The sequence below is a fragment of the Acipenser ruthenus genome, chromosome 20, assembly GCF_902713425.1.
Source record: "Acipenser ruthenus chromosome 20, fAciRut3.2 maternal haplotype, whole genome shotgun sequence".
Lineage (NCBI taxonomy): Eukaryota > Metazoa > Chordata > Actinopteri > Acipenseriformes > Acipenseridae > Acipenser > Acipenser ruthenus.
Window position 1 is genome coordinate 25761665 of NC_081208.1, and position 27840 is coordinate 25789504.

A 27840-nucleotide genomic window follows, 5' to 3' on the forward strand; every position below is an offset into this window, starting at 1 on the left:
TAAAACTTTTTTCTAGTCTGGCAGGAAAAACTGACTGTCCCTTTGTGACCTATACAGTTTGTACATGGGTTTGGCGAAGCTGCAGGGCACAGAACCTCGCCTGTGGTTTATGTTACATCTCGTATATCTGTACTCGCCCGAAAAAGAACTTTGATGCCGTATAATACATGAGCAAATAACTGCAAAAACATCTTCAAGCTTTGTTAAGAATAACACACATTAAAAAGGGATCTTCCTTTTTTTTTTTTAAATGGTGGTATGGCAATACTCGTAATAATTTGAAGGAAACACCTGACGTGCCTCTTTTTTCGCCATAGGCTTATGCCATATATACCTTCTTAAATAAGCGAAACCTATTCTTAAAAATGTATGGGGAACTGTTCCCAGCTCTGTGCCCAAGATTACCAACCTTAACTCCATTTTACACTGCAGAGTGATTTACCATCCTGAAAATATATTTTGCATATTGAAAAGTTCAATTTATGACATTCAATTGCTGAACACCTGCACATGAACAATGTCATATATTATTAAGCAATAACCTTTTCACAGGTTTCTTAAGACCTTTCAGGCATTAAACAGCAATGAATCGGTGATGTTGAAACTTGAAGAATGGCCACAATCCAACATACTGATTAAAGGTGTTGTCTCCTCTTGAGATTATAAATGAGCTTGCACTCTTGTTACCTCATAAGCCTATATTGTAAATAGCAGATCTATAGCTGTTTCCTATATCAGTTGGCCTTACTGCTGCTGTGGAAGAAAACATGAACTGAAATGAAGGTTGATCCCTTCTGTCAAGATCTGTTGTGTGTAGCTAGCTCAAAATGTTTAGGTCCTCTGTGTGATTCAGAACCAGTGTCAATCTTACAGTCTTTGCCTGGTACAACTGAGGAAAGAAATAGACAACGACAAACTGAGATGCTAGAATTGACCAATAAAACCAAGATGCTTATTTAGGTTACCGGTTTGAATCATAGCTCAAAAGCAGTATGGATACAGTCCTCGATGACCAGTGATGGCCGTCTTTGAAAACTTTTGCCCATTGGTTGTTGCCTCCACTTGACTTGTTCCTTTGCTCTGCATTTTTTTTTTTTTTTTTTTTTTTACAAAAGAAGCCTGAAGTGACAGCATGTTTGGGGGGGACTGAAATCTTAAAATGCCCAGGCAATGTCCAATATAATACATTTTTTAAAAACGTATATGAATTGTTGACAACTTATTATTTTTTGTTCTATTCTATTGGCAGCTTTCCATGTGTAAGAAGTATTGTCTTTGCATTATTTAATTTTGTAGTTTGTTTTGTTAGTAGCAGGTTTCTCAAGTCTCTTAAAATCTGGTGCAGGTCTAAATTAAAAAAAAATCCCAATTAAAAGTGTAGCACACCACATAGTTTTAAAATATATAGTATGATAATATTTCAAAATGTTGATCATTTTACATTTATTTTAAAACAAAAGGTTTTCTTAGATAAAATTGTGTTTATCATAACCAATATTATAAGTAATATTTAAATGTATTAGTTTATTTATTTTTTATCGATGAGTAGAGATCTTAATAACAAAAGTAGGCTATATACACAGGTATTGAGATAAATTCAGTACTGCCGGGAGTATTCAATTACATTCTCTGGCGGGCCAGATAAGGCATATCCAAACCTAGGGGGGGCCACAGGGCTCTCGAGATGTGAGTACTGGTGGGGGGGTTGTTTAAATAATCATGAAAAGCTGACTATCGAATCATACTTTACATACAGTAACAGAACTTTGCAACACTACAATTGCACCAATCAACTAATACATGTCAGAAATAGCTACTTACAATGATACAATGTCTTATCGCCATTTAATAATAAAAATAGAAAGCAAATACATTTTTTCATGATATTTTTCTGACAATATTGAAACAACATCTTGCAAACAAATAATTATACAAATCCCACTGTAATGCTATTAAAACAGCACGTTATTAATTTTCATTTTATTAAAACTAGAAAATGTTCTGAAAATGACTGCGCAGCAAGCATTCAAGTTAACTAATGAAAGTGCGGCAATATAAAAATGTATGGGTTTCATCGCACTAAAGAAAGTAATATTACTCCATATCGCTGTTTTCATATCGCACTAACACTAAGCTACATAGGCGGAGATAATATGTCCCGTCCTGTTTGAGATATCTCGAATTGAATTTGAGAGATCTCAGATTGACTTCCTGTCTAGTTTGAGATATCGTAAATTGACTTCCTGTGAAAATGTTTAGAATGGACTTCCCGCCCATTTCAAGATATCTCAAACTAGACAGGAAGTCAATTCGAGATATCTGAAACTGGACAGGAAGTCATTTTGAGAAATCTCAAATTCAATTCGTGATATCTCAAATTGAAGTTGAGATATCTTGAAATCAGGGTTAATTTGAGATTATCTCGAAATGCATTTGAGATATCTATTTAAAGCTCCAATTACACATATCTAGAAATTGAGTTTTAAATTAGGTATCTCAAATTAATTTTGAGATATCTCTGAGATATCTCATATTCAATTTGAGATATCGATATGGGCCAGAAGTCCAATTTGAGATATCAATTTGAGATATCTCAAACTAGACAAGAAATCAACTTGAGATATCTCAAATTCAATTTGAGATATCTCAAACAGGACAGGAAGTCAATGCGAGTTATTTCGAATTGAATTTGCGATATCTCAAATTTAATTTGAGATATCTCAAAATGAGTGTGACATATCTTGAAATCGAGTTAGTTTGTGATATCTGCAATTTAATTTAAGATATCTTGAAATGCATTTCAAGATATCTCTAAATGATAATTTGGCTTGCCATCGCAGTACTGCATTGGAGAACTTCCGGCTCGTGATATTGCTTACCTGTCTCGCAGGCAGTGAAGCAGGCGGGAAGTGGACTTTCACAGACGTTCTGGTGTTTGTCAAGTGAGTTATTTATTTTAGACCTTAAAAAAAAAAAAAAAGACTATTAATATCTACAACTGAATTACCGAAAGAAAAAAAAAAACACCTGTAATTTAAAATGTTATAAAGTCTGTGTTGTTTGGATAATTTAGAATCCCCATTACAACGTGAAAAACAGTAACGAAGTCAGGTGACTGATTGAAACACAGTATCACAACGGAACATAATATTTACAAACAAGTCACATAAAGGGGTGAATTACCCTGCATTATCTGAAGTATACGTTTGTTTGCCGGTAAAAATCAAGTAAATATTAAAACGTTCTAAAACTAGACGGTGTAGGCCTATGATCAGCAGTGGTAGTCCCGGCTAAATCCAAAAAGTACGGGATAGCCAACAAAATATTGATTTCTTAAAATAAGAATTATACAAATGGCCGTTGTATTTGTTCATTGAACTTGAGGTAACACGTAACAGCTAATGCATCCGTCTCGCATGCGACTTTTGTAGGCTACTCCCCGTCAGTGTTGCCAGACTGGCAGTTTTCCAGCCAAATGTGGCTTGTTTTGAAAGCATCTGGCGGGTAAATACTGTCTTTGGTGGTCTAGTTTATTTATTTATTTATTTTTTAATCGTGCATGTTCTTTTTCTATTCCTTTTTGCTTATGAGGTCTTCACCAGCGCAGAACTTCAACCACCACAATGACCTGTAGTAATATCACGTCCTCCCCCTGTCTTTTCTGGAGCTCTGCATCCAATGAAATTACGAATCACACAAACACAGTTATTTTTTATTCGTCACCAATTTCAAAACTGTACAATTCCAATTGTTTTTCAATTTATTTTTAAATAATGTATCCGCTGACAGTTCTGGACAATTTAATTTTACACGACATTGTAAATATATGTTTTTACCTGGACCTACCGCATTTGATCTCAAGGGATTAAATCAAGAAATAAATAAATAAAACAGAGGTTCTGGTACTGTAAATTGTGAGAAAAAACAAGCAAAACATATAAATAAATACGTAGTTTATAACATTACTTTTTTAATAAATATGTAGCACTTATACTTTTGTATATATATATTAAGTCTTACATGTGAGTGCGGTTTTTGGCTGTTTAAAAAAACCCCACAATGTTGCTACTTCATCAGCATTTTTACTAAAAAAACATTGTAGCCCTATTCAACTTTAGTACTGTAGTTTGTAATAGATGTTCCTGATGTTCACTTCATTGCATCACAAGGATGACTGACAGAATCGTACAGTTGTGCAGGAATGTGATGTGTGTGACTTGACTCTGCAAACATTAAAAATACGTGCTGGTTATCAGAGACGGAGACTCCGATTCGTGTACCATCAGTAGTGGCACGAAGGGAATCTGGTTCCTAATGCCTATTCAATGACACGGTACAGAATGACTGTTTTGATTTCCACATGGAAATTATTATTAAGCTGATTCTTAAGTTAACCTGCCACTGGTGATCAGTAAATATTGTTTTTAACCTGTAACTAGAGTCCACGGGTCTTGTGGACCCAGAGCACTTTAAATGCCAACAGCTCTTCTGCTATGCACAGCCGCTTACTGTACACTGGTTTCATGTCAAGTTAGCCCAGTGGATAGTACTGGCGTGACATTTCTTGATCAATAATGAGATTTAGAACTAATCGTTTTTGGAGCTACTTTAAGTGTTAGTTCTAGAGTCATATGAAGTTGATATGTTGAAAAATAAAAGAACAGTTTCAGATGGCTAATTTACTATTTCAATAAATCATTTTTCATGAAAAACCTATAACATTATATATTGATTGTATAGTTACTGCTGGACCCTGTTTTATTACATTATTTGTAACTGTTAGGGGATCCTTTTATATGGGAAATTGAATAAACCTTGACCTTTCACATTTCTCAGCCTCTATATTTATCTCTGAATATGAAATCTAAAAACTGTTGGCGACTTTATGCTTCTGTTTTGCAATTTAACCACCTGAGAAAGCCCAAACCTTTCTGATCTTACTCGCTTGCTTGGAGCAGATGGCAATGTGTTGTGAGTTAGAAGGTAATACATCATCTATGAATTTGTGGAAGTAGGAGTACTGTTTATACCATGTCTACTTCAAGATCAAACTGTTTCTCTAGTTTTATTTGTTTTAAAAAGCTCACCAAACCAAAATAATATGTTTTAATATCTTTTTATTGAAAATCAAAACCTGCAAGCCTTGAGCCAATCAAAATAATTATTGCAGCCAATTATCTAAATTAGACCTGTTAAATTGAATTAGGGACAATAAGATTGGATAGGAGTTGCTTAGATATCAATTAGCCAAAATTGACCAAATTGGGAATTGAAAAGGCCCATTGCTAATACTGTAGACATTAGCTTTAGCCTTGGCTATACAACCCTTGGCTATACAAAGGCCAAGAAGATAGGGAATCAGCTGACACAGCCCCCTCCAATCCCTCCCTGGAGTAAAGAATGCTGCATGGTGTAGAAGGGTAAGGCTTGGAAATAATGACAGCTTGCAGGTCAGTAACATGATAGGGGAGTGAATACATTAGACATTGGTGGTTGTCTTGGTAACTTAAGAACCGTGGCAAAGCCTTCCAGTAATTTCTACTCAATGTTATCCTTGTCGTTTTTCAAAATTGATTTGTTTTAAAGTTTAAACATGGAATGTTTAAGACACAATAAAAGACTAACAGTAAATGGCTGTACTACATCAATATCTCTTAAAATGTTCTTTTTTTTACGTTGTTTTAGGTGTATAAAGTGTTTTTTTTATAGAGTGGGATTTCACTGACACAAAATGGATTTGTCAGACAAGGATAGCAACAGGCAACATTTTGGTAAGCTTGTTTTGCTTTAATTAGAATACACTAGTTCTAAAAAGATTCAATTAGGATCACTTGATAGACATTTAAAATTGAATTCTATGATATATGTTTACTAGTGGGTCCAATTGAACTAAAACTTTTAAAACTTATTTTTACCTGAGGAAAAAGCTTTTAACATTTGTAAAAATACATCCAATAAACAGACCAAATGTTGAATTTTTTTTTATTTTGATTCAATAACACATCATGAAGATGGATCTGTGCAAGCTCATCCTTCTCCCCAGACAAAAAGTTAATGGAATAGGGCCCTTAATTGTTCTACTAATAAGTAAATCTTTCCAGCATACCTTTTGAAGTTTGGTGAAAGCTGTCTAGTAAAATAAAAGGATTCTCAGACTAAGTCGTATCTATCTAAAGATACTTGGACCAAAATCTTTCTTTTGAAATATTATTTCTCATTTTCAGCAATGAAGACTGACTTGAATTTGCTTCTGGAATGTCTTAAGTATCAAATGGATTCCCCTGCATCCCAAAAACAAGCCCTGGTCACCATCTGTTCCATCTGTCAGCAAAACGGTTAGCTTGTCTCCATGTCACTCTTTTCCATGTCAAAACTTTTTTTTTTTTTTTTTTAAATAAGTGTCCATGCTCTGCACATTGTTGATTTGGGGCAGTGTTTTTCTAAAACTAAAAAGTTAAAATTGTGGTGCTTCTGCTGTAGAAACAAAAATCTGCCTAATTGAAGGACAATATCCATTCAGAGGATAGTGTCAGTATTCAGCAGTTAAAGCAACACTTATAGGTGTTGGCTACAGTGTCCTCAATTACCTAAAATTTTGCTGCCAATTGCTGTAGCCCATAGTTTTTCTTCCACAGTAGCGCAAAGTATTCTAAACTAAAAAAGTTTGTCATGTTTTTTTAACTGATTAACTAATTTTAATGTATTACTTAGATACACAAACATTCATTTTGTGACAGAAACTAATTAAGTCACATGGGTCTTTTATCAGAAAGTCATACACAGTACAGGGTGTGCCCTCTATTGTCAGTAATGCAGTGCCTGTAGGTTGTCACATGCTTGTATATACTATTTAGTCATTCCAAAAGAAACTGACAAATATTGAAGATGAAGATTGTATAATTTGATGTGGTTGAAGTTTTTTGATACAAAAGAAGTTGGCAAAACTTTACACATTAGTTGGAGAAAGGCACAAAATGATTTCAGTTTTTACTTAGTACATCACATTAATTTTGCAGTTAGCAATTTTGCCATGCTTTCCATTCTTTTATATAAATAACTGTGCTTTACTAAACTTTGCTATGTTATACTGCAGTAAACCGTGATAAAGGACTTGATTAAGGACAGGTATACAGTATATAGAAGACAGCTCAGACTTCAGCAGATTCAGTCACAAGGCTGATGCTGGAACAGTGTATAACCTTTGTAAGCCTGTTCTATGAGAATGTGAGGAATGCTGGTGCTGCTCAGATGGGATAACAACGCCACAGCAACCTTCATCAAGGGCTTTGCAGCATAGAAGCAGTTTGAAAACTCAAAACAACTGTGCCTATGCCACACCAGATGGTGTGCTTTTATGAATGGGACTAGTATTCAATAGTAAAACCAAATATTATGACCTACCATGATAGTGGCACCTCTTATGCTGCAGAAGACCCCATTTTTCAGATATGTTCCCCAAGTTTCCTTATACTTCATACTTTTCTCACAGCCCTAGAGAACCCTGTGCAACCACCAACTCACGCTTTTTCTATATTTTTGTATTTCTCTTTTCGATATATGATATAACCCCATATACTTTTGTTCTTACTTTTGTTCAAGTAGGTTCAAATGTGCTTAAAACTGGTTTTAAATGACGTATGAAATATTAGTTTGGTTAGCAATGAATAGGCTCTTTACTGAAATTCTGGAAAGTTGGAAACAGGCGATTGACTTCAGTTCCACTCTCACAGGTGATATCAGTGATTACTTTCGGGAGATCGGTGGCCTGCTCTTTGTTTATAACCTCGCCCAGTCCAATCAGCATTCTGAAGTGAAGGAGACAGCCCTCTTCACGTTAGGAGCGTTAGCTGAGAGTAGTGGTATGCATTCATATTATAGTAGTATTTTTTAATCTATAGGCTTTGTATTATTTTATAAATGTGCATACTGGGTGACATTTTATGAGATGTTTGTGTCTAGCATAGATGGAATAAAATATTTAAATACAAAAAGAAATCCCGCACAGTCTTGACAAAATGCTGTGGTGGCACTATTTGTCCAAGAAAAAAAAAAAAACATGTAGATGAATATATGATCAAATTAGAAATAAATTCCTTTAAATACATCTTGAGTAGAAAATAAAAAAATATTACATGGAAATGGCAAACATTTGATCAAACATTCTTTCCTCTTTTGTGTAGTCTTTTGCCAGCAGGTATTGTGCAATTCAGAATTGTTTACAGAAGTAGGCATGTCACTTTCACAGAACTCGCCACTGAATTTGAAAAGGGTGGTAGTGTATGTGGTGTTGGTACTGGTCTCCAATAACAGTAAGTATCTTTCCACTGTTTATTTATGTATGTAATATTTATTCATTAAAACTCACCAAGATGCAATGTTATCCAATTTTTCCATGAAGAAAATTCCTCCATGGGAGTTTATTTAGGATAGATATATTTTGTTCTTTTAACTTTTTCCCTTTTTATAGATGGATTTTAATTCATTTGTTTTTTCTTTCAGAAAATGGACAATCCCTTGTTAAAACAACAGGCTGCATTGACATTCTCCTTGACTTACTCAGGTGAGAAATGCTACAAATTGGAAGTAAGAAGCAATGAGGTCTGTTTTTCCACACTGCTGCCCTTTTACAAACTCTGTACATGCTAATAAAAGGTAACCCCTTGTGCACTGCCGTGGTTGATACAGCTCACTCACTACTGTGACAGGCTCCTTTCAGATGTCACAATCTTCTGCAGCTGTTGTTTTCTCCTAGTAGCTTCTGACTGCAAGTAGACCGACCTGTTTTCTGGGACGTTTTCCATTTTAAAGATGCATGGCATAACGGTTTGGAAAGTCCGGCACTTTTCAAATGTATTAATTTAACCAGTATAGGCACTGTATCTACATATTAAACTTTGATCTCCCTCTGTAAGTATGAAATGAATGTGGTTTGTAAACATGTTTTGACTTGCGTCCCTTCTGCTGTTTTCTAGAACCAGTTTTCCATTCTCGGATGAGAACGGCACAAATGAAAATATTACCCAAGGCTATCAGCTGTGGTCATCTGTGTCAAGTGCTCTTTGTGCTTGTGTCAACAACCCCCAAAATGGTACGTTGAGATTCTTAAAATCCAAATTATTACAATATCCATGAGACGAAAGTTGTGAATCTAATCTAGTTCTGATTTATATGTTTATATGTGTACTATGTCTTATCTTGGTTATTTTTTTTTCTTTCTATGTTACTGAGTTAGCTTGTTGTTATTAGCTTCTTTGCACTACTGTACTCAGTCCCGGCTGGAGGCCCTAAGATTTTAAATCCAATTTGACAGCTCTGGGAGAAGTGAACCGCACTGCTGTCTACATAGTGATTTTATGCCGGAACCTTCCACAGGGATATCTTCTCTTTTTATTCTTTGAAGGTCAAATACAAACAAATTTAAGGTATTTGGTAAACAAATATGGCTGTGACTTTTATATTATTTGAAGAAAGCAAAGCAAGCATTCAGTTACAGATGTTGCTACTTTCAAATCTGAATATAGGCCAAAAAGGCTAGACTTCTTTTATTTGAGCTTTTATTGTTTTATTCCCACCATTCCAGAGACATATTTTAAACATATACTGGCTGTAAAAGTACATATTTCCCAGTTAAGGAACAGCAACTTTGAACACACATATTTACGGGTTTGAGTACCTCTTTGATCTGGGTTGCTCCATATATAAATTCTGCTGAAAATGGGTTAGTTACGAAGTGTGACACCTTTTTAGTACTTTACAATTCACCTTACTGTCATTCTTCATTGTGTTTATCCCTTACAGAAGAGAATCAACGGATATGCACAGCTGCCTTTCCGTTTTTAAAAGAGTGGCTGCAGAAATGTGTTCGGAAAGAAATAACACAGCCTATTTATTCATTTGTCGGACTGACGGTTGCAAATAATCGTAAGTATGCAACAGTATGGCGGACAATGCATGTCTATATCTGTACTTGCAGTAATAACCTGGAATGGTTCCTATGCAAGTTCAGCAGGTGCTAGAACCAGTTCTCATGCTTTTTATAGTCTGTAGTTAAAGAATCGTACATGTTCAGAAATCAGTATTTTATGTTCATATGATCTCAAGCACTAAGCCACTAAGCTTTGTCTGTGTGTTTGCTTTTTTTTCATTCTCTGTTCAATTGTCAGGCCTTATCAAAAAATACTTCAGCTGTGTGTTATCTACTCAACACTGATCGTTTATCTCCCAGGACAGAGCATGTTTGACAAAAGATGCAATTTTTATGGATCAGTCTCAGTTCCTAATACTGAAACACTACAGTAAATCTGTAAAAGGCAGTAATATCTTATTAGAAAACAGGAAGGAAAGTACAGTAGAATGGAATCCATTTTCTATTTTTTTTAAATCCATCTCTTCTTTACCCCTCTCCCTTCCCTGCCCACCACTTCAGCCTATTCTCAGGGCTTCTTTGCTGCAGTCTGTGGTTTGGATACCCTGGCTCAGGTTTTTGTTAAACTGGTCGATGAGTCCAGCAGAAACCCCTTGTCTGGCGAGCTTGCAGTGGTGGTGACAAAGACCCTGTGTGCCTGCATTGCTGATAATGGTGAGTTTGGCAAACATAACTATTAACATGCATACACCATATAAATACCACATTGCAGGTATCAATACAATGAAAATTAGGTCGAGGCCAGACATACAAAAGTAGGTCGTCATAAACCTGATTGTGAAAAAATAATACCAATTGTATAAAGGTAGGTTTGACAAAGTGAAAGAAAATGTTACAGAAAGATATGTAAATGTTAAATGTTTTAAAACAGAACATGCAATTGTATTTTAGTCTACAGCTACTACAAGCCAAAGCTAAAGGAAAAAAAAACAATCTTTGTTTCCATTTCTTTTTTCACAGTTCCCCTCGCAGCTGGTCTCTCAAAATATCATATTGTTCCAAAGCTTTTGACACTGTTGTCATGCAGTTGGCTGGACTCGGGTGGCAGGTTATGCATCATCCTCACTATAGGACATTGCACAGAGGCCTGTGGTGGGTTTCACTGTGGTTCTTTAACCTCTGCTGTATATGGGGTGCAAATTAAATTAACTACAGTGAACTCAGGGTCGGAAAATTCCTAGACTAATCCTGATTAGTTTAATCCTACCCAATATCTAGTGTGTAGAGACTGGACAATAAATTTCTAACATAATTTAGAGGATTATTGCTTTTTTATTTGCTTTTTTTATGCCCTTTCAACTTTAAACACACATTTTCTAACTAGTTTACATTTTATATTTGTTTTACTATCTGCTGGAATGACTGGGTTTGTAGACTTTCTCCAACTAGTAAAAAAAAAGTTGGCTGTTTACATTAGAAAGCAAATGTAGTTATTTTGCAATCTAAATTTGTATAGTAGTGCTTTTAATCTTGACGTATTCTTTTAATTGATTAATCAGAGCAAGTGAACAACTGATTAGTAGATAATTATGCCCCATATAGGCTATAGTTAAAGTATACTAAAAACATTAAGTAAATTAATAACTTTTGAGCTCTGAACACCTAATATATGTTTTTGACATCACTAGTAAATCCTGTTTTCTCTCAGTGAGCTATTATGTTATGTGCTGAGTGCTGTTGTTATCATGTTTTTGGTTGTGTTTAATTACCAATCTTTCTATTAAATGAATACAACTGTTAAATAATAAACAATGTTATAACTGCCTGCTTCATGGTTCGTTGGTTTAAAAAAAAAAACATCAAGCATTTGTGAAGAGCTGCCGGGTTAAGCTAATGTGTTATACTGACACCTGAATTCAATAATTTGTTAAGGACATTAAACTGTGGCTAACAATCATTTTCATTTCCCTGTAGATTTCTAATTTGCCGTTTCTAAATGTGCATTGCTTTGTTCTGGAATTGTCCCAGTATTCACTTGTCAATTATTTTTTTAAGAGGCGCATCAGTTTCAATTACTAGAGAATGGTGGTCTTCCACAGATGATTCAGTTTCTCTCACAATCTCCCGATGAAGAATTAAACAAAGCTGCCACTTTTGTGCTACAAAGCTGCAAACAAATCAGTAAGCATAATCTGAAAGTTGTTGTTTTTAAAACAAGTCGTAATTGATAATGAATCATCTTTAAAGAAAATAAGCATGGGCATGAGGTGTCATGTGAGAAAATGCGACAGAATGTAAGTAGTGTGTGATTAACACATGTAGCTAGTTAAACAACTGATACTGCAGTATAGTGTCTAGAATCTAGATCATTTTAAATGCATACCAGGGCATTGTGGTATGCTCTGGTAATTTTTATTAAAAGGTTGCTTCAATAAACTGTTTCTATTATTTTCCTCAACTTGTAATGTTTCCAGGTTCTGTTGCTCTCAATATTGAATTTTATTGTTTAGTTTTTTTTCCTTATACTGTAGCTGTTTTTGACTAGCTATCAGTTACATTCATTTCTGCAGATGAGTCCTGTAAATGCTGAAACTTTTCTTGACTGTTGTTAAAAAGAAGCCAACACCAGAAAAAAAAACAACATTCTTTAATTACTTTAAATCTTAGGCCCAAAGGGACAAATTAATACAAATCATTTGATTGGCGCTTTTGAGCAACATAACTTAGAACAACTACAATTATTGCAAACATCATACAAGGGGAATGTTCAAACACCATGAACATGTCATTTGAAATGTTTGCCGTGATGGATGTGCATGTTATTGTCAGTTATTAAGCTTCTCTCTGCCATGCTTCCAATAAACTGTACTATTGTTATACAGTTAAATATTGCATCAAATCTTCCATAAGCAACAAAGTAAAATGTGTTTGCATTTATTTTTATCTTGAAGCCGAAAAACTGTCGCTTGGTCTGAATGACCATTCAAGGGATAAGAGAAATACACCCACAATGCAAGGCACATCCCACACTAATTTGGAAAGCTACAGGAGGTCAGCAAAAGAAATGATGAAGAAAATTGATTTGATAGAGAAGCAGCACACTGAGGTAAGATGTTAGAGACTATGACATGTTAGTGAAACCAAACTGTTAAACATTTTGCAGATTGTTAATAAATGGTAATCCAAAAGTGGAAATCATGGTGTAACAGCAACACAAATATCTAAAACATTTCCAGCTCAAACTTGCTCTACAAAAACACACTTCTGTGTTGGTCCTATAGATATTCATTACATATGAATATGTATCAGTTTTGGAAGTAAACAATACCACTTATAACACATGTGGTATTTCTTACATGCACTGGGGGCAGAGTATTGTTGGGGAACAGGTTAATGATTACACTCCAGTGCACCAGCTGCACTTCTTTACAAGCTGTAGGCTATAGGGGGGCTTTAAACTTCAAATAAAGATATATAAAATGAAGATAACCGATATACTAGTTCAAAGTTGCACTTTCCTTTTGTTTTGGACAGGAAATGTACACAAGTGTTGAAGAAGAACCAAATAATACAAGAGAGAGTTTTCAAGCAGATGCCCACGGCAGGGCCAATTCCTTTTTAAACAAAAGACTGACCCAATTGATGGAAGGGATAAGGAAGGACTTCTCTAAAAGTTCTTGTGGAGAGTCCTCTGAAGAGCTACCTGTCAGGAAGGTAAAAGGAGGGGGAGCTAAGAGAGACCTGCTCTTTCAGGATGACAGAACAAGGATAGAGAATGCAGAACACACCCCAAATCAAGCTATATTGGGAGACAAAGGGACCATTCTGGGAAGCAGGAGAGAGACTGATGAACAGGCAGACAGAACCAGAAACAATGTCCTTGCGGTAAGGAGACATTTGAGACAAAACAGTTTATAAAACGTGCTAGCATTAATAATAATAATAATAATAATAATAATAATAATAATTATACGGTATAAGTTCGATATTGCGCCCTGGCGCTTATTTTTTCAATCTTCTAATTAGCTGGGCGGTTATCTGAATAAGACCCTCTATTACCTCTATTTGAGAGTAGGTGCTAATTGGCCACTATGGAATCATCGATGCAGCACCACTAGGTATTTGCGGAACATTAGTTTGGTATTTGTTTTAAATTGTTTTGTGATTAAACTTTTCTTACTCTTTGTGTCATTGTGTGCGTGTGTGTGTGTGTGTGTGTTGTGAAGCTACTCGACCATTGCCCAATACGAAGTTAATCTGTGTTCCAAAAATGTATCTGTAATTATTTTTCTTTAGCCTAAATTCCTGAAGTGACATGATCATGACTACACCCAAATGTCATGATAAAGCCTACTTTGTTGCTGACTCAGCTTTTGTACATTCATTAAAGGCTGAGCTGTATGCTTTACAATGAACTTCACAACAAAGTTTGCAGATGACATTCAAAAGCACCTGTTTAGTTTGAATGACTGTGTTAAAAATATGTTTTTTGGGAGAGAGAGTAGGCGCTTCTTAATCTTTGGCCAGTAAAACTGGGCACTAATATGAATACGGGCGTACAGTGGAAACAGGGTGTAATATTGGGCATATACAGTAGTTGCAGAGTTATAGAAGTAGTGTATCAAGGCAAGTTTTTGAGCAATGCACGCATTGAGATTTCCATGGCCTTCACAGCAGAATCACATACAGTATTTACAGTAAGCACCACCTTGTATAAAGCAGATGCACATTCAACTGGTCAGGCAATTTTTTTAAATTTAGTAATTATCTATTTTATTATTTTCTCCCAATTTGGCATATCCAATTATTTTTAGGCTCAGCTCACCGCTACCACCCCCGCGCTGACTCGGGAGCGGCGAAGACTAACACGCTGTCCTCTGAAGCATGTGCCATCAGCCGACTGCTTTTTTTTCACACTGCAGACTCACCATGCAGCCACCTCAGAGCTACAGCGTCGGAGGACAACGAAGCTCTGGGCAGCTTACAGGCAAGCCTGCAGGCGCAGTTCAGACTACAGAGTCACTGGTGCACGGTGAACTGAGGACCGACCTAGGCCCTCCCCCCTGGGTGGCGCTCGGCCCATTGTGCGCTGCCCCCTGGGAGCTCCCGTCTACGGTCGGCAATAGAATAGCCTGGACTCGAACTGGCAACCTGCAGGCTATAGGGCGCATCCTGCACTCCACTTGGAGTGCCTTTACCAGATGCGCCACTCGGGAGCCCCGGGCCTTTAACCTTTAACCTAGTATGACGGCCATGTTGTGGTCAGGTGATTCTAGTGACCAAAATCTTAGCTTTAACTTTTTCACACGTTTTCACAGTTTTAATCACATCTGCTGTCGGACAACAACTCAAGCCTAAGAAAAAAACAATATTATACATTCCGGTGAATAGTTAGCTTTTGTTAAAAAAGGCTGTTTGTTTTTAGTGCTCTTGACTTACCAAAGGGTAGGGCCCACTTCATGGGTTCTTGTTGCCTTAATATAAATAATATCAGTAATCATAACAAAATCACTTAACTCAAATAATTATATTTTTTGATATTGTATATTCAGGACAGAGTAAGGAGGCAAATATTCAGTGTTAACAATGAACTGCAATGCACTATTGAACAACATGCAGTACCAGTGCAGCAGCAGCAAGTAAAGATAGCACACACCGAAGGAGTGAATGAAAGGACCTGGACACGGCAAGAAGAACAGGAAGAAGAAATAGCCTCAGATGAGCCACACGTTGGAGCTGCCTGCCCTAGAGAGCCTGCAGGTCAGCAGGGTACCACGCATACCACCTCGAAGAGCAGCATGAACCCTTCCAGTTCACTTCCTGCAGCAGGCCGGACTTCAAGCTTGTCTTCGGAAAGAGCCAAGAGAAAGAGAGAGAATGATGGAGAATTGAGCCTCCCTGATACAGTAGCAGAAAGGTACTGTATTTGTGCTGAGGTTAATAACCCAGAGTAGCAATGTGTGGGGTGGCATGTGCCCCCCTAGATTTTCGGCAATATTATTTCCCTAGCACCGACGGGGTTCAAAATAGCTGGATGCGTGACTTTGTAGTTTCATTTAAAAGCCTCAAACATCCATGATGTAGCGTAGGGGTGCATTTCACCCTTCACCTCACAAAGTAAATTTCCTTGTTGATGAATCTGGCACTGTTTCACCTTTTTCCCTTACTGACCGCAGCAGGGACTGTGTTAATTTGACTATCGCAGTGCACAACAGAATCGGCCGAGAGAAGCTTTTCTTCTGTGCAGCAACTGAAAACTACAGTATGTTTCACAAATATTCATTTCATGGCTACAAAGCATGTGTCATAAAGAAAGTAAACCAGTGCCCCCTCGCCAGATGTTTAAATAATTCCCACGGTCAGAGCCACCTGTTTGTGAGTTAGTTATTTAAGATTGTTTTTAATGCACATATGAATCATATGACCAACCTCTTCTACACATGTTTAGTTCTCTTTTAAAACGACACCCATCTGATGCTCCACAATACCATAGAATGACAAAATCAGATTAGGCACTCAAAAACACTTGGGCTTTTTGGTCTCCGTCCGAACCCCTCTGTGCCCCTTCACTTTCAATGCTCACTTGTCGCCTCTGCAGGGTAGTATGATCATTTTAGCCTAGTAGATGTAGAAGACACTGGACATAGTGACACTTGATGTTATATAAGGCTGTATTACCATCAAGGGGATTTTGTAAAGTAAATAAGCTGCTGGTATGTGAAAATACATTCACAACAATGAAACTTTTGCTAAACGCGTAGTTCTAACCTGCATCACAATTGAGTTGGACACATTTTATGTGCGATGGTTCAGTTCAATACAACACATCTCAGTTTTGTTACTGAAGTTCAACCTGAGTAGGCTGCTTTACCTGGGCTGACAGCACTGAGCTCTCGATATCTGCCTTTTTTTTCTTTTACAGCTGCACAGATAGAAGATAGACTGTAAACTTTAATATCCAAAGTGTTGCATAAATGAAATAATAAAGCAGCATCACCTGTAACCTTTGGAATGACTACACTCGTTGTTATTGCTGGCCATGTGTAAATATTCCATCAGTAACCAGGCATTGCTGCATGATTAATCCATATTAAATATAATGTTATCAGGTTAGTTATGCAAGTCCAGTTAGGTTTGTTGTACATGCACTTGAACAGAAATAATAACTATTATTTCATTTGCCTGTGTTGTATGTAAAAAGGCATGGTCCTAACTGAGGAAATTTAAAATTGCAGTGTTATCTTGCAGCTATATTGTAGTCTATCAGCTTGTCTAAGCAGATTAGTGCCGCTGCTATCATTCACATATTTCTCAGCAGCAGAAGTGGAGAGAAAACAGGGAACAACCCAATTAAGCTTGCAAGTAATCCATCTGAATTAGTGCATTTAAAGTAAGGACTGCGGCACTAAAATAAGACAGTTCCACAGCATTTAGGCTGTTTCAATTATTTGAAGACAGAAAATCTGAATGAATAAAGAATTAAGTGGTCTCCTGTATCTTTAATCTTGAGCCCTTCAAGTGCAATATGTAATAAATAATTAATTATTATTGTTATGGTGTTCTATTTGTTTTGCTTTGGTTGCCTAAGGATCCAAATGATTTAGCCAATGACGTGACTCAAAACCCTGACAGTCTTTATTGGATTTCAATTGGAATCATACTGCAGCACAGGGTGATTTTTTTGTTTTGTTTTGGCTGTGTATGTGCCTTCAGGAACAGCCTGGAAGTATAGGAGCACATGGTTAGCTAAGCCTAAGCTAGGCTATTCTTTAAATAACTAATGCAGGGTGGCATTTCACATTTACTTATTATAACCGTGTGGTTTCTCTTGATGCAATATCTGTGAGAATGTTGTCGGCTTATCTTTAGAATTATTGCCAAATGGTAATTAGCATTGCTGTGTGATGTATTGCTTATCTTTTCAGGCTATTTGTTTTCAAATGTCCAGCCCCAGTTAACATGAACAAGAAAAAACAGGATCATTTAGCTGCATCTATAAGAGGTACTTAAACCCTATATATTGTACAGTAAATATGTGTATGATTTATACTGGTTCCCAATTGTATTATTTCACAACCCTGAAATGAAAATAAAATCCACACTCATCTTTTTTTTTTTTTTTTTTCTTTTTTTTTTAGCAACCCATTATTTTTCTTGTGCTTGTAAATAATGCAGTGACATAGGCTGTTAATATAAAAAGTACAAAATACCAAATGGTAGAATTAGGGAAAACAACAAAGAAAAGTGTCTTCATTATATGTCACTTGTACCAGTGTAACAACTGTAGCACCATTATAGGTATTTCCCAGTAATGAATTCTGTCTCATATATAATCATATAGCGTGTTAACATTTTAAGTTAAGAGTTAAACTTTATTTTGTCCTCATTTTTTTACCAGTTTAAATATTCCACCCCCCTTGTGATCAGTAATACTGAAACTGACTCTTGCTGTCTTGCAGATGACATGGCAGTGTGTTCCGAGATCCTTGATCATGAAATCAACAACATTCTGAACACGCCTGCTTCATCAGTTATACAAAAGGCTTTTAGATGTTCAGGTAATTTAATTAAAAGAAGGGAAAGTCCATTGTATATGGATGCTAAGACTTAAATGATGGATTTCTCTACTACAAAAAAGTTATCCCTATCTTCCAGTCAATAGGCATAAGCAGTTACCCTCTTTCTTTCAGTGTTGTGTGCCACATCATTGGCACACAAACCCCTTTATTTAGTCAAAGGAAGTGCACAAGGTCTGATCTCTGTTTTGGAAAAATGTCAAAATAACAGTACTTAGCATCTAAACCAGCATACGTTGATTTTTTTATCCTACTGGCAGACTGATTGGACCTAAATCCCAAGGCAGCAGGCTGAGGATAATAAATCCTATTGCCTGCCAGGCCGGGATGCCCTTTGAAGACGAGTAAATAATATGTTATGGTTTGGAATGGTACACTGATCTGATTATGCTGCAAGTTGTCGTTTAACTATTACTATGTGTTGACTTTCCCAGTACCCAGTCCTGGGTTTTAGGACTCTCTCGCTGATATTTCTTACATAAGTAATCAAATGGTAGTAATTTAAGAAATCTGTAAAGTGAATTTGTCCAGCCCATTTATATTCATTAGTGAGGCATAATTATTAATAGGTATCTTGACTTACACAGGTGAAGGAGAGGCAGCTAATTCTCATTGCTCTTTATCAGGATGTGTGACAGGAGTGTCCCCTGTGAACAGTAGGAATTTCAGCCATATCCTCCGTTCTTGCCCTTACAAATGTGACAGGCACACAGTACTCCTGGAAACCGAGGACAGATATAAAATGGAAGTTAAGAAGTCCCTAAATAATAAGAGAAACAGCCTGGCTTTCAACAAAAGTAAGAATTTAGGTATTTTGAGAATTTTGAATTTTCACCCCTGTGTTATGGTGGTTTGGCAGTGTTTGTCCTGCTACTGGCCCTGGTTTCTGAGACTGGCATGTGAGCTGTCATTGCTTCAGTATGTTGCAGTCCCTTTTAAGCATGCTTGGAGAATTTTGTGAAATGATTGTTCATGCTGGTGTTGGTCCCGTCTAGAAGTAACATTGTATTTGAAGGTTGTCTGCTTTAGCGTAATATTCAGTGGGGAACTGAAGTATTTGAGACAATCGCAAATCACATGAAGAGTGTGGAAGATTTGCTCACATTTTATCTGAATAAACCATTTTAACATAAAAAAAATAATAATGTAGCTGCTTAGTAATTTTTTGATAGCTTCATAATATCTGGCAAAATTGGGGCAAACTTTGGACTTTTGCTTAAAAACTGGCCCATAATTTGCAACATAAAATGCAAGTTGACATCATGTATAGGAAGTGGTGAAGGATATATATATATATATATATATATATATATATATATATATATATATATATATATAGCTCTGGAAAAAATTAAGAGACCACTGCAAAATGATCAGTTTCTCTGGTTTTGCTATTTATAGGTATGTGTTTGGGTAAAATGAACATTTTTGTTTTATTCTATAAACTACTGACAACATTTCTCCCAAATTCCAAATAAAAATATTGTCATTTATTTGCAGAAAATGACAACTGGTCAAAATAACAAAAAAGATGCAGTGTTGTCAGACCTCGAATAATGCAAAGAAAATTAGTTCATATTCATTTTTAAACAACACAATACTAATGTTTTAACTTAGGAAGAATTCAGAAATCAGTATTTGGTGGAATAACCCTGATTTTCAAGCACAGCTTTCATGCGTCTTGGCATGCTCTCCACCAGTCTTTCACATTGATGTTGGGTGACTTTATGCCACTCCTGGCGCAAAAATTCAAGCAGCTCGGCTTTATTTGATGGCTTGTGACCATCCATCTTCCTCTTGATCACATTCCAGAGGTTTTCAATGGGGTTCAGGTCTGGAGATTGGGCTGGCCATGACAGGGTCTTGATCTGGTGGTCCTCCATTCACACCTTGATTGACCAGGCTGTGTGGCATGGAGCACTGTCCTGCTGGAAAAAACAATCCTCAGAGTTGGGGAACATTGTCAGAGCAGAAGGAAGCAAGTTTTCTTCCAGGACAACCTTGTACACATACCTATAAATAGTAAAACCAGAGAAACTGATAATTTTGCAGAGGTCTCTTAATTTTTTCCAGAGCTGTATATATATACTACCGGTCAAAAGTTTTAGAACACCTCCATTTTTCCAGTTTTTATTGAAATTTATGCAGTTTAATGTCTCAATGTACTCTGAAATTAATGACTCATCAAAGTAGCCACCTTTTGCAGATATAACAGCCAAACACACTCGTGGCATTCTTTCTACAATGGAAATCAAATATTGTTCGGAAAGTTCTTCCCAACACTGTTGCAGAAGTTCCCACAAATATGTTGCACTTGTAGGTTGCTTTGCTTTCACCCTTCTGTCCAGTTCATCCCAAACCAGCTCGATGGGGTTTAAGTCTGGAGACTGTGCTGGCCATTCCATGATTTGAAGCCTACCGTCTTGTTCTTTTCTTCTAAGGTAGTTCTGACATAGCCTGGAGGTATGTTTTGGGTCATTATCTTGCTGTAGGATGAACCCCTGACCAACTAGGCGTATACCAGAGGGTATTGCATGGCGCTGCAAAATGCTGTGGTAGCAGTTTTGGTTCAGGGTGCCACTCACTCTGTGCAAGTCGCCGACTCTGGATCCAGCAAAAGAGCCCCAGACCATCACGCTTCCTCCTCCATGTTTGACAGTTGGTGTCGCACACCGAGGAACCATCCTTTCACCTACTCGACGGCATACAAAAACCCTGCATGATGAACCGAAGATTGCAAATTTTGATTCATCGGTCCATAAGACCTTCTTCCAGTCTTCAGTAGTCCACTGACGGTGCTTCATGGCTCAGGCAAGCCTCTTTTTCTTATTTTGCCATCTTAGCAATGGCTTTCTTACTGCCACTCGACCTGTCAAACCTGCAGCTCGAAGTCTTCTCTTCACAGTTGAAACTGAGACTTGCTTACTTCGACCAGTGTTAAGCTGTGCTTGAAGCTGTTGTCCTGTGAGCTGCCTATCACGCAAGCTGTTGACTCTCAGAAACTTGTCTTCTGATTCTGTTGTGGCTTTGGGTCTGCCAGACCTCTTCCTGTCAGAGTTTCCTCCAGTTTCCAAGTGCCTTTTGATGGTGTAGGAAACTGTACTCACTGACACCTTGGCTTTCTTTGCAATTTCTCTAAAGGAAAAACCTACACTTTTAAGGGTTATAATGGTCTGTCTGTCTTCCTTTTGTTAATTGCCTTTTTCTCGCCATTATGAGAGCAATATACTACTTCCTGCAGTACAATACTGTCCAAATAATGCTTAAGAGGGTGTAGTAACACAGTCTGTTCCAACACTGCTTTTATACAGACAGAGGGTTTGTAAGTAATCAACAAAAGTTGGGACACCTGTAGGAATTGTTAGCATCAACTTTTAAGGCTTAATTTACTTCCATTGCTGCAGAACAGCTGTAAGTTGTTAACCCATTACTTGTTCCCTGAAAAAGGCCGTTTTGTATAACTCTGAAATGTACATTATTTTTCAGTTTTTGGTAACCTAAACTTTTTTTTTTTAACCTCTGACAGTTTACCGCTTACCTTTGTACCATTTCAGGTTATTCACTGGACTTGAACTGCTTAAATTTCAATAAAAACTGGAAAAATGGGGGTGTTCTAAAACTTTTGACCGGTAGTGTATATAAAACACGTGTACAGCAGCTTATCAACCATAAACCTGCAGTAGACATCACCATTGAAGCTCTGCAAAACACTTTACTGTCTCTGGTGCCGAACTGGCTGGCACAGCATGGGGCATAAGCCTATCTGGGCTTTGCAATTGCCTTTGTTTCCGTACAGTGCCATAAATATTAAGCAGTGCAGCAGACTGAAATTAGACCCATCAGCGTGTTGTGTGTGTATATATATATATAATATATATATATATATATATATATATATAATATATATATATATATATATATATATATATATATATATATATATATATATATATATATATATATATATATATATAGTAAAACCCTGGGGAATTATTTTGGCAGACATTGTTCGATTCCTGAAAATAAAACAAACATGTAGTAAATATATATTTTTTTATTTATTTCAAGAATACATTATACCTGTATATAAGTAGAATATACAACATCCACTGTTGGGGCCTGTTAACAGAGTTTCAATGTAAAATTGAAGGGGGGTATATTTATTAAATTGTGCTTATTACAGTGTATATCTACTTTGGGGGGTGGGGGTGGGGGTGGGGGTGGGGGTGGGAGGGGGGAGAGACGGGCCCTTGTGTGAAAATTGAGGGGCAAAAATATATGAGGCCATTTTGCTGTTGAGTGCTCCCTGAACACAGATAAGCCATTAATGCAGTTCTTCAGAGACTCCTCACCACTATATCAGATCCTGGTGTTTGTAGCACCCTTGGCTTGTTTCCAAAACACTGACCTGATTCAGTTCAGTTATACTTGGGTTACTATGCATACTACGGGTCTGTAATTTATAAACATGTCAAATATCTCTTTTCAGTGGAATGCAAGCTATTTGAAAAAAGCTTTACTTGCAGTATTACACTACTTAACCTTATTTATATGTATGTATATTTCAGATATTCGGCTGACACCAGTACGAAAAGGATCATCGTTCAAGAATTCCACCAGCCGCACATACGATTCATACCAAAGAGCTGAGAGTGAGTGGAAATGCAGATTATGTAAAGTATACATTTTATATTGAGATCCTTTTGCTAAGGATACTTTTGTAATTTTGTATGTGCTTTTTCAGGATTTATTTTGACTCCAAGAAAGAAACCTCAGATTAGCACATTGGAGGTACCATCACAGAATGGCATTTCATTGCCTTTGAAACCCACAGAGGCAACTTACAAGTCAAGTGGTTAAGTATAAAGAATCCTAAATATAACATTGTTAAAAATTAAGTTTACAACTTGGGTTCGGGAGGATGGACAAACCCCCACACATTTATCACCTCTTCTAATTGAATCATATCATCTAATGAATCAGAATTGAATAATTACCGCTATCATAAATAACATGTTTACTCACCCTTTCGCATTTGTTCTTTCGCAACCCACCACCCGCCCCCATCTCGTAGGTGTTATGCCAAATTGTTTGCTCTATGTTCATTTGCTTTGCACACCTCATCAATAAACTTTGTTTATCAAATCATTGTGCCGTGGGGTTTGTCCTGAACTACTGAATCCTATTTTATCTGCAGATCTGGAAAGAAACATTTCAGTGTTTTAATGTAATTTTTATTTATTGATGTATTGTTGTGGACTGGGTCACATGTTTAGGAATAGATTTAGATGTAGATGCTGACGTCTACAACTCTTTATTGCCTCATGCAATAAATAGTTTTTGATTTTTGGTGAAAATGACTTGCAATAATGTTTAATTTGTATGTTTTGCCAAGCTTTGGTACTGAGAACTAATCCTGTCTCCAGCCACTGAGTGACCTACAAAAAAACAGGTTATGTGGTTAATTAAAGAAGAATACCATGCTTCATGTTGAGGGTGTAATCTTTAAATCATCCATAAAGAAGACAGAACAACCACTGAATTAAAATTACACATTTGTCTTGACTTATCTAAATCTCAGTAAGGGCACACATAATTAAGATTAGGAGGGGATAGGTAATTATGAATGGGTATCTAAACTAACATGGGTGAAGCCAAGATTTGACATTGGTCTCTCCTTATGTAAAATGTAACAAAAACAGCTCTGCTCCCATCTGTGGGAATAATAAAAAATCAGTCCATATTTGGTTCATTTCATTTTTAAACCTATCAGGTGTTTTATATTCATAAGAATGTTGGAGATGTACACTTGTCTCTCATGCTGCTGCTGCTACTGCTGCAGAGAAAAAAAAAAGAAACAAACAAAAAAAAAAACCATAATAAACATATTTACTATTCTCGGCATCTGGCATTAATAAGACAATGCCTTTTCATTTTACAAATGAAATAATTTGTGTTGAAGCAATTGCTTTTCAGCTCTTTGAAAATTAGAGGGTTTTGATTTTCCATCGAAAGATCCTGTCTGTAAATGCTAATTACTTTTTTTGTGTGCAGTGCAAGAGTGCAGAGAAGATGATGTAATGCTCATCGGAGGGTAGATAATCATTCACTTAATAATGTGGGGGTGGGGGGCTGCATTTTAGATAAGTGTGCTTCTCAAATTATAGTGGGATTGCAAAGGGAGCAGGTGGTCACTCTGCCCCAGCTGTGGTGCTGGGTGAAAATTAAATGGGTGCTGTTTGAAGAAAAACACAATCAATTGGAATATATTTTTTGTAGCATAATTTTAAAAAGAATAATTTTTAAAATATGCATTTAGGTTTTGAAAATGTAAACATGTTATTTTTCTTCTCTTTAATATACAGCAAAGATAGCACTGGCCACAGAGCTGAGATAAGCCATGCTTTGACAAATAAATTGACACATTTTGCATAAACAAATACTTTCTTAGAAATAATCAATTTATTGATTACATTTCCTAGTATTTCCTTATTAAGGCAACATTGATCCTCCTTGGTCTTTTTTCCAACCATATCATTTAGTATTAAATGTAACCAATTAAACCCCTGACCAGGTTCTAAAGTGTTAAGCATTTAATTACACCATAAACCTGAAGTGAAAAAACAAAAACAAAACTAAAGTTTTAGTTCTCAAGGCATACTTCTTTAAAAATGACTCTCCTATATTTATACCATTTCCATATGGCTCCCTGGAATATGTTACGAAACAAAAGGAAGGAACTTGTTTTGGTTTTTGTTTTTCACTGGTATCTAAATAGATTTGCCAGTCAGTGACTTAATTAACTCTTTGGTTTCTGATTACTTCTCCCTCCATTGCATGTCCAAAAAAGACCCTAAAATTGCTGGGACCCTGACAAAAGGGTTTGTCAATTTAAATTTGAATTGTTTTGTTTATATAACAAAAGCCTGTTCTTCTCAAAGAAGACTCCATACTGAGACCCTGGAGCTTCAATAGGAGCATCCAACACCAGTGGGCTAAAAAAAAAAGTTTGCCTGGTAGATGCCTGGTTTGAAGTATAATATTTTTAAACAAAAAGCATTCTGGAGATGAAAGGCAAATCCATTGCATGCCCATTAAACTAACCCAGAAATCAATATAGATCTTACTGGCATTTGCACTAATAGACTTCAAGTGCTTGCAATATGGGCAGAGATGGCAGAATGAAAATACAGCTGACAGATACAAATACATCAGTATTACCACAGCAAAATGCTTAGTGTCATATGTTTATCAAGATGATCTAAAATGGGAGATAGCAAGAAAAAACACTTAAATCTGCCGTGTGTTGAATCTGAACAACAAATTATATATTCTCAGGGTTTACCTTTTTTATAGAGCCTTATTCTTACATACACACAATCATGGAACCATGAATTGGGGAGCAAACAAGCACACAATGTTACATGTATGCAGCTCTGTTGCACTGATACAATGGTGGTCACTTCTGGGATATATTGTGTTGAAAACTAGTATACAGTACTTGTATAGTATACTTATAAATAATATTCCATTACAGGTTTTATTGGGTATAATAAATGATTAATTACATTAAGCTTATGCTGTAATAATTAATGATATGGAAGGTCGACAGTTGCCTGTCCCTGGTGACTGAATGCTGATGGCATGTATTATTTTGGATTCTATACATTCTTAGTATTTGATGGGAAAACAATGTTAGAAAGACAAAACATTATTTATCTTTATATATATATATATATATTATATATATATATATATATATATAGAGGTAGAAGTAGGTATAAATAAACATACACACTGTACACATTTGGAATTGTATGTCTGATAGCCATACTTAAATAACTTCTGCTTTAAATTGACTAATTTGATAAGGGGAAGCCTTATCAAATTAGTCAAGAAAGCCTTTCAAAACAGATTTGTGCAAAGAGACCAAACCGTTTTATTAAATGAAGGGATGTTCATTATTATTTCCAGGTTTCTTTTGCCTGCTGCTGTATGCAGCTGTATTTGTGGACTGAGCAGTTGTAGATGTTACTACTGTGAATTAGCGAAATATGTCATTATTGTCTTTCTCTTAAGGTGCATGTCACAGGACAGACCACAGGGAGCGCTCAAATGTTGATAATTACCAAGAAAGAGAAGAGGCAGAAGAAAGAGATGTTTTCTCCTTTAAGGTAAATAAGTTGCATTGTTAATTGCTTTGCTTCATTAGACCAGACTAGAGGATTATTGACTAAATCTAATACATTCATTAGGTAGTGCAGACCATAACGTTTATGGTTTAAGAGAAACTATTATTTTTCTATATCAGCATGCTGCAGTAGGTACTGTGTACAGTCACTTCTTTTTATAAAAAGATTCTCAAATGAAAGACTCAACTGAGATTAAGCTGTACATTTTGTCTGGCTCTTGAGATGCGGTATATTATGATGTGTGCTGTCATCTTGTCAGGACGCTGAAGACTCACCCTATGGCGTGGAAACTCAGAACCAGAAACCAAAGAGGAGAGAAAGGAAAAACTTCAGCAGGGAGGAAGTGGAGTATCTGCTCGATGGAGTGAAGAAACTTGGCACTCGCTGGAATTCAATCTTGTGGTCTTACCCCTTTCAAACGGGAAGGACCAATGTGGACTTGGCAAAAAAGTACAAAAAACTTGCAGGTGCTTCACAATTCTTTAAAAAATAAAGCATTTTATAGTTAGATGTCAAGGGTATCAATGTTTTACATATGCTACACTGAGTTGACATTTTGTTAACCTTTTTGTTTGCAGAGAGCTCAAAGCCTGACAAAACAACTCTGGCAGAGTTCTTTCCTTTCTATATAGTTTGTGACAACTCACAATACTGTACTTACTAGAATAACCCACTTATTAATATAAATCTATTCTTGATTCCAATGTTCATTTAAATACTGTTCTACCCTGCTGTTGATTTTTTTTATATCACAGAAGTATTGATGCCTCAATGGAACTTTGCATTGTATAATTTAGCCACAGATACAGAAGTTTTTCATTCCCTGTAAAAATGTGTAAACTATAAAAAAAAATAAACAGCTTAAAATGGTCACATGTCAGTTACGCCTTTAAGTAATAATTTAAAGATCTAATACAATTTTTTTTTTTTTTTAATACATTTAGTTGTTGCCAATTATTTTTATTATTTTATCCCAATTTGGAATGGCCAATTATTTTATTATGCTCAGCTCACCGCTACCACCCCTGCGCTGACTCGGGAGGGCGAAGACGAACACACGCTGTCCTCCGAAGCGCGTGCCGTCAGCCGACCGCTTTTTTTCACACTGCAAACTCACCATGCAACCACCCAAGAGCTACAGCGTCGGAGGACAACGCCGCTCTCGGGCAGCTTACAGGCAAGCCCGGTCAGACTACAGGGGTTGCTG

The 27840-nt window shown here is 36.5% G+C and overlaps 1 protein-coding gene across 6 annotated transcripts; it reads left to right on the plus strand.

Annotated features, from left to right (window-relative positions):
• The first annotated feature begins 2829 nt into the window (after window positions 1-2829).
• On the plus strand, window positions 2830-27775 carry LOC117425860 (telomere repeats-binding bouquet formation protein 1-like). Of its 6 annotated transcripts, none has more exons than XM_058993753.1 (21): window positions 2830-2942; window positions 5686-5771; window positions 6225-6335; window positions 7731-7859; window positions 8181-8309; window positions 8500-8560; window positions 8973-9088; window positions 9799-9921; window positions 10427-10579; window positions 10886-11017; window positions 11921-12046; window positions 12817-12971; window positions 13400-13750; window positions 15418-15782; window positions 17791-17867; window positions 18325-18423; window positions 19068-19250; window positions 23010-23093; window positions 23186-23296; window positions 26521-26615; window positions 26893-27775. In XM_058993753.1, the coding sequence occupies exons 2-21, from the start codon at window positions 5732-5734 to the stop codon at window positions 27124-27126; spliced, it is 2874 nt and encodes a 957-aa protein (XP_058849736.1). In that variant the 5' UTR covers window positions 2830-2942; window positions 5686-5731; the 3' UTR covers window positions 27127-27775. The 6 variants fall into 6 exon arrangements, with proteins under 6 accessions (XP_058849736.1, XP_058849737.1, XP_058849739.1 ...); XM_058993754.1 differs by having other exon boundaries at window positions 19068-19238; window positions 26893-27774; XM_058993756.1 differs by having other exon boundaries at window positions 26534-26615; window positions 26893-27098.
• Window positions 27776-27840: the final 65 nt, after the last annotated feature.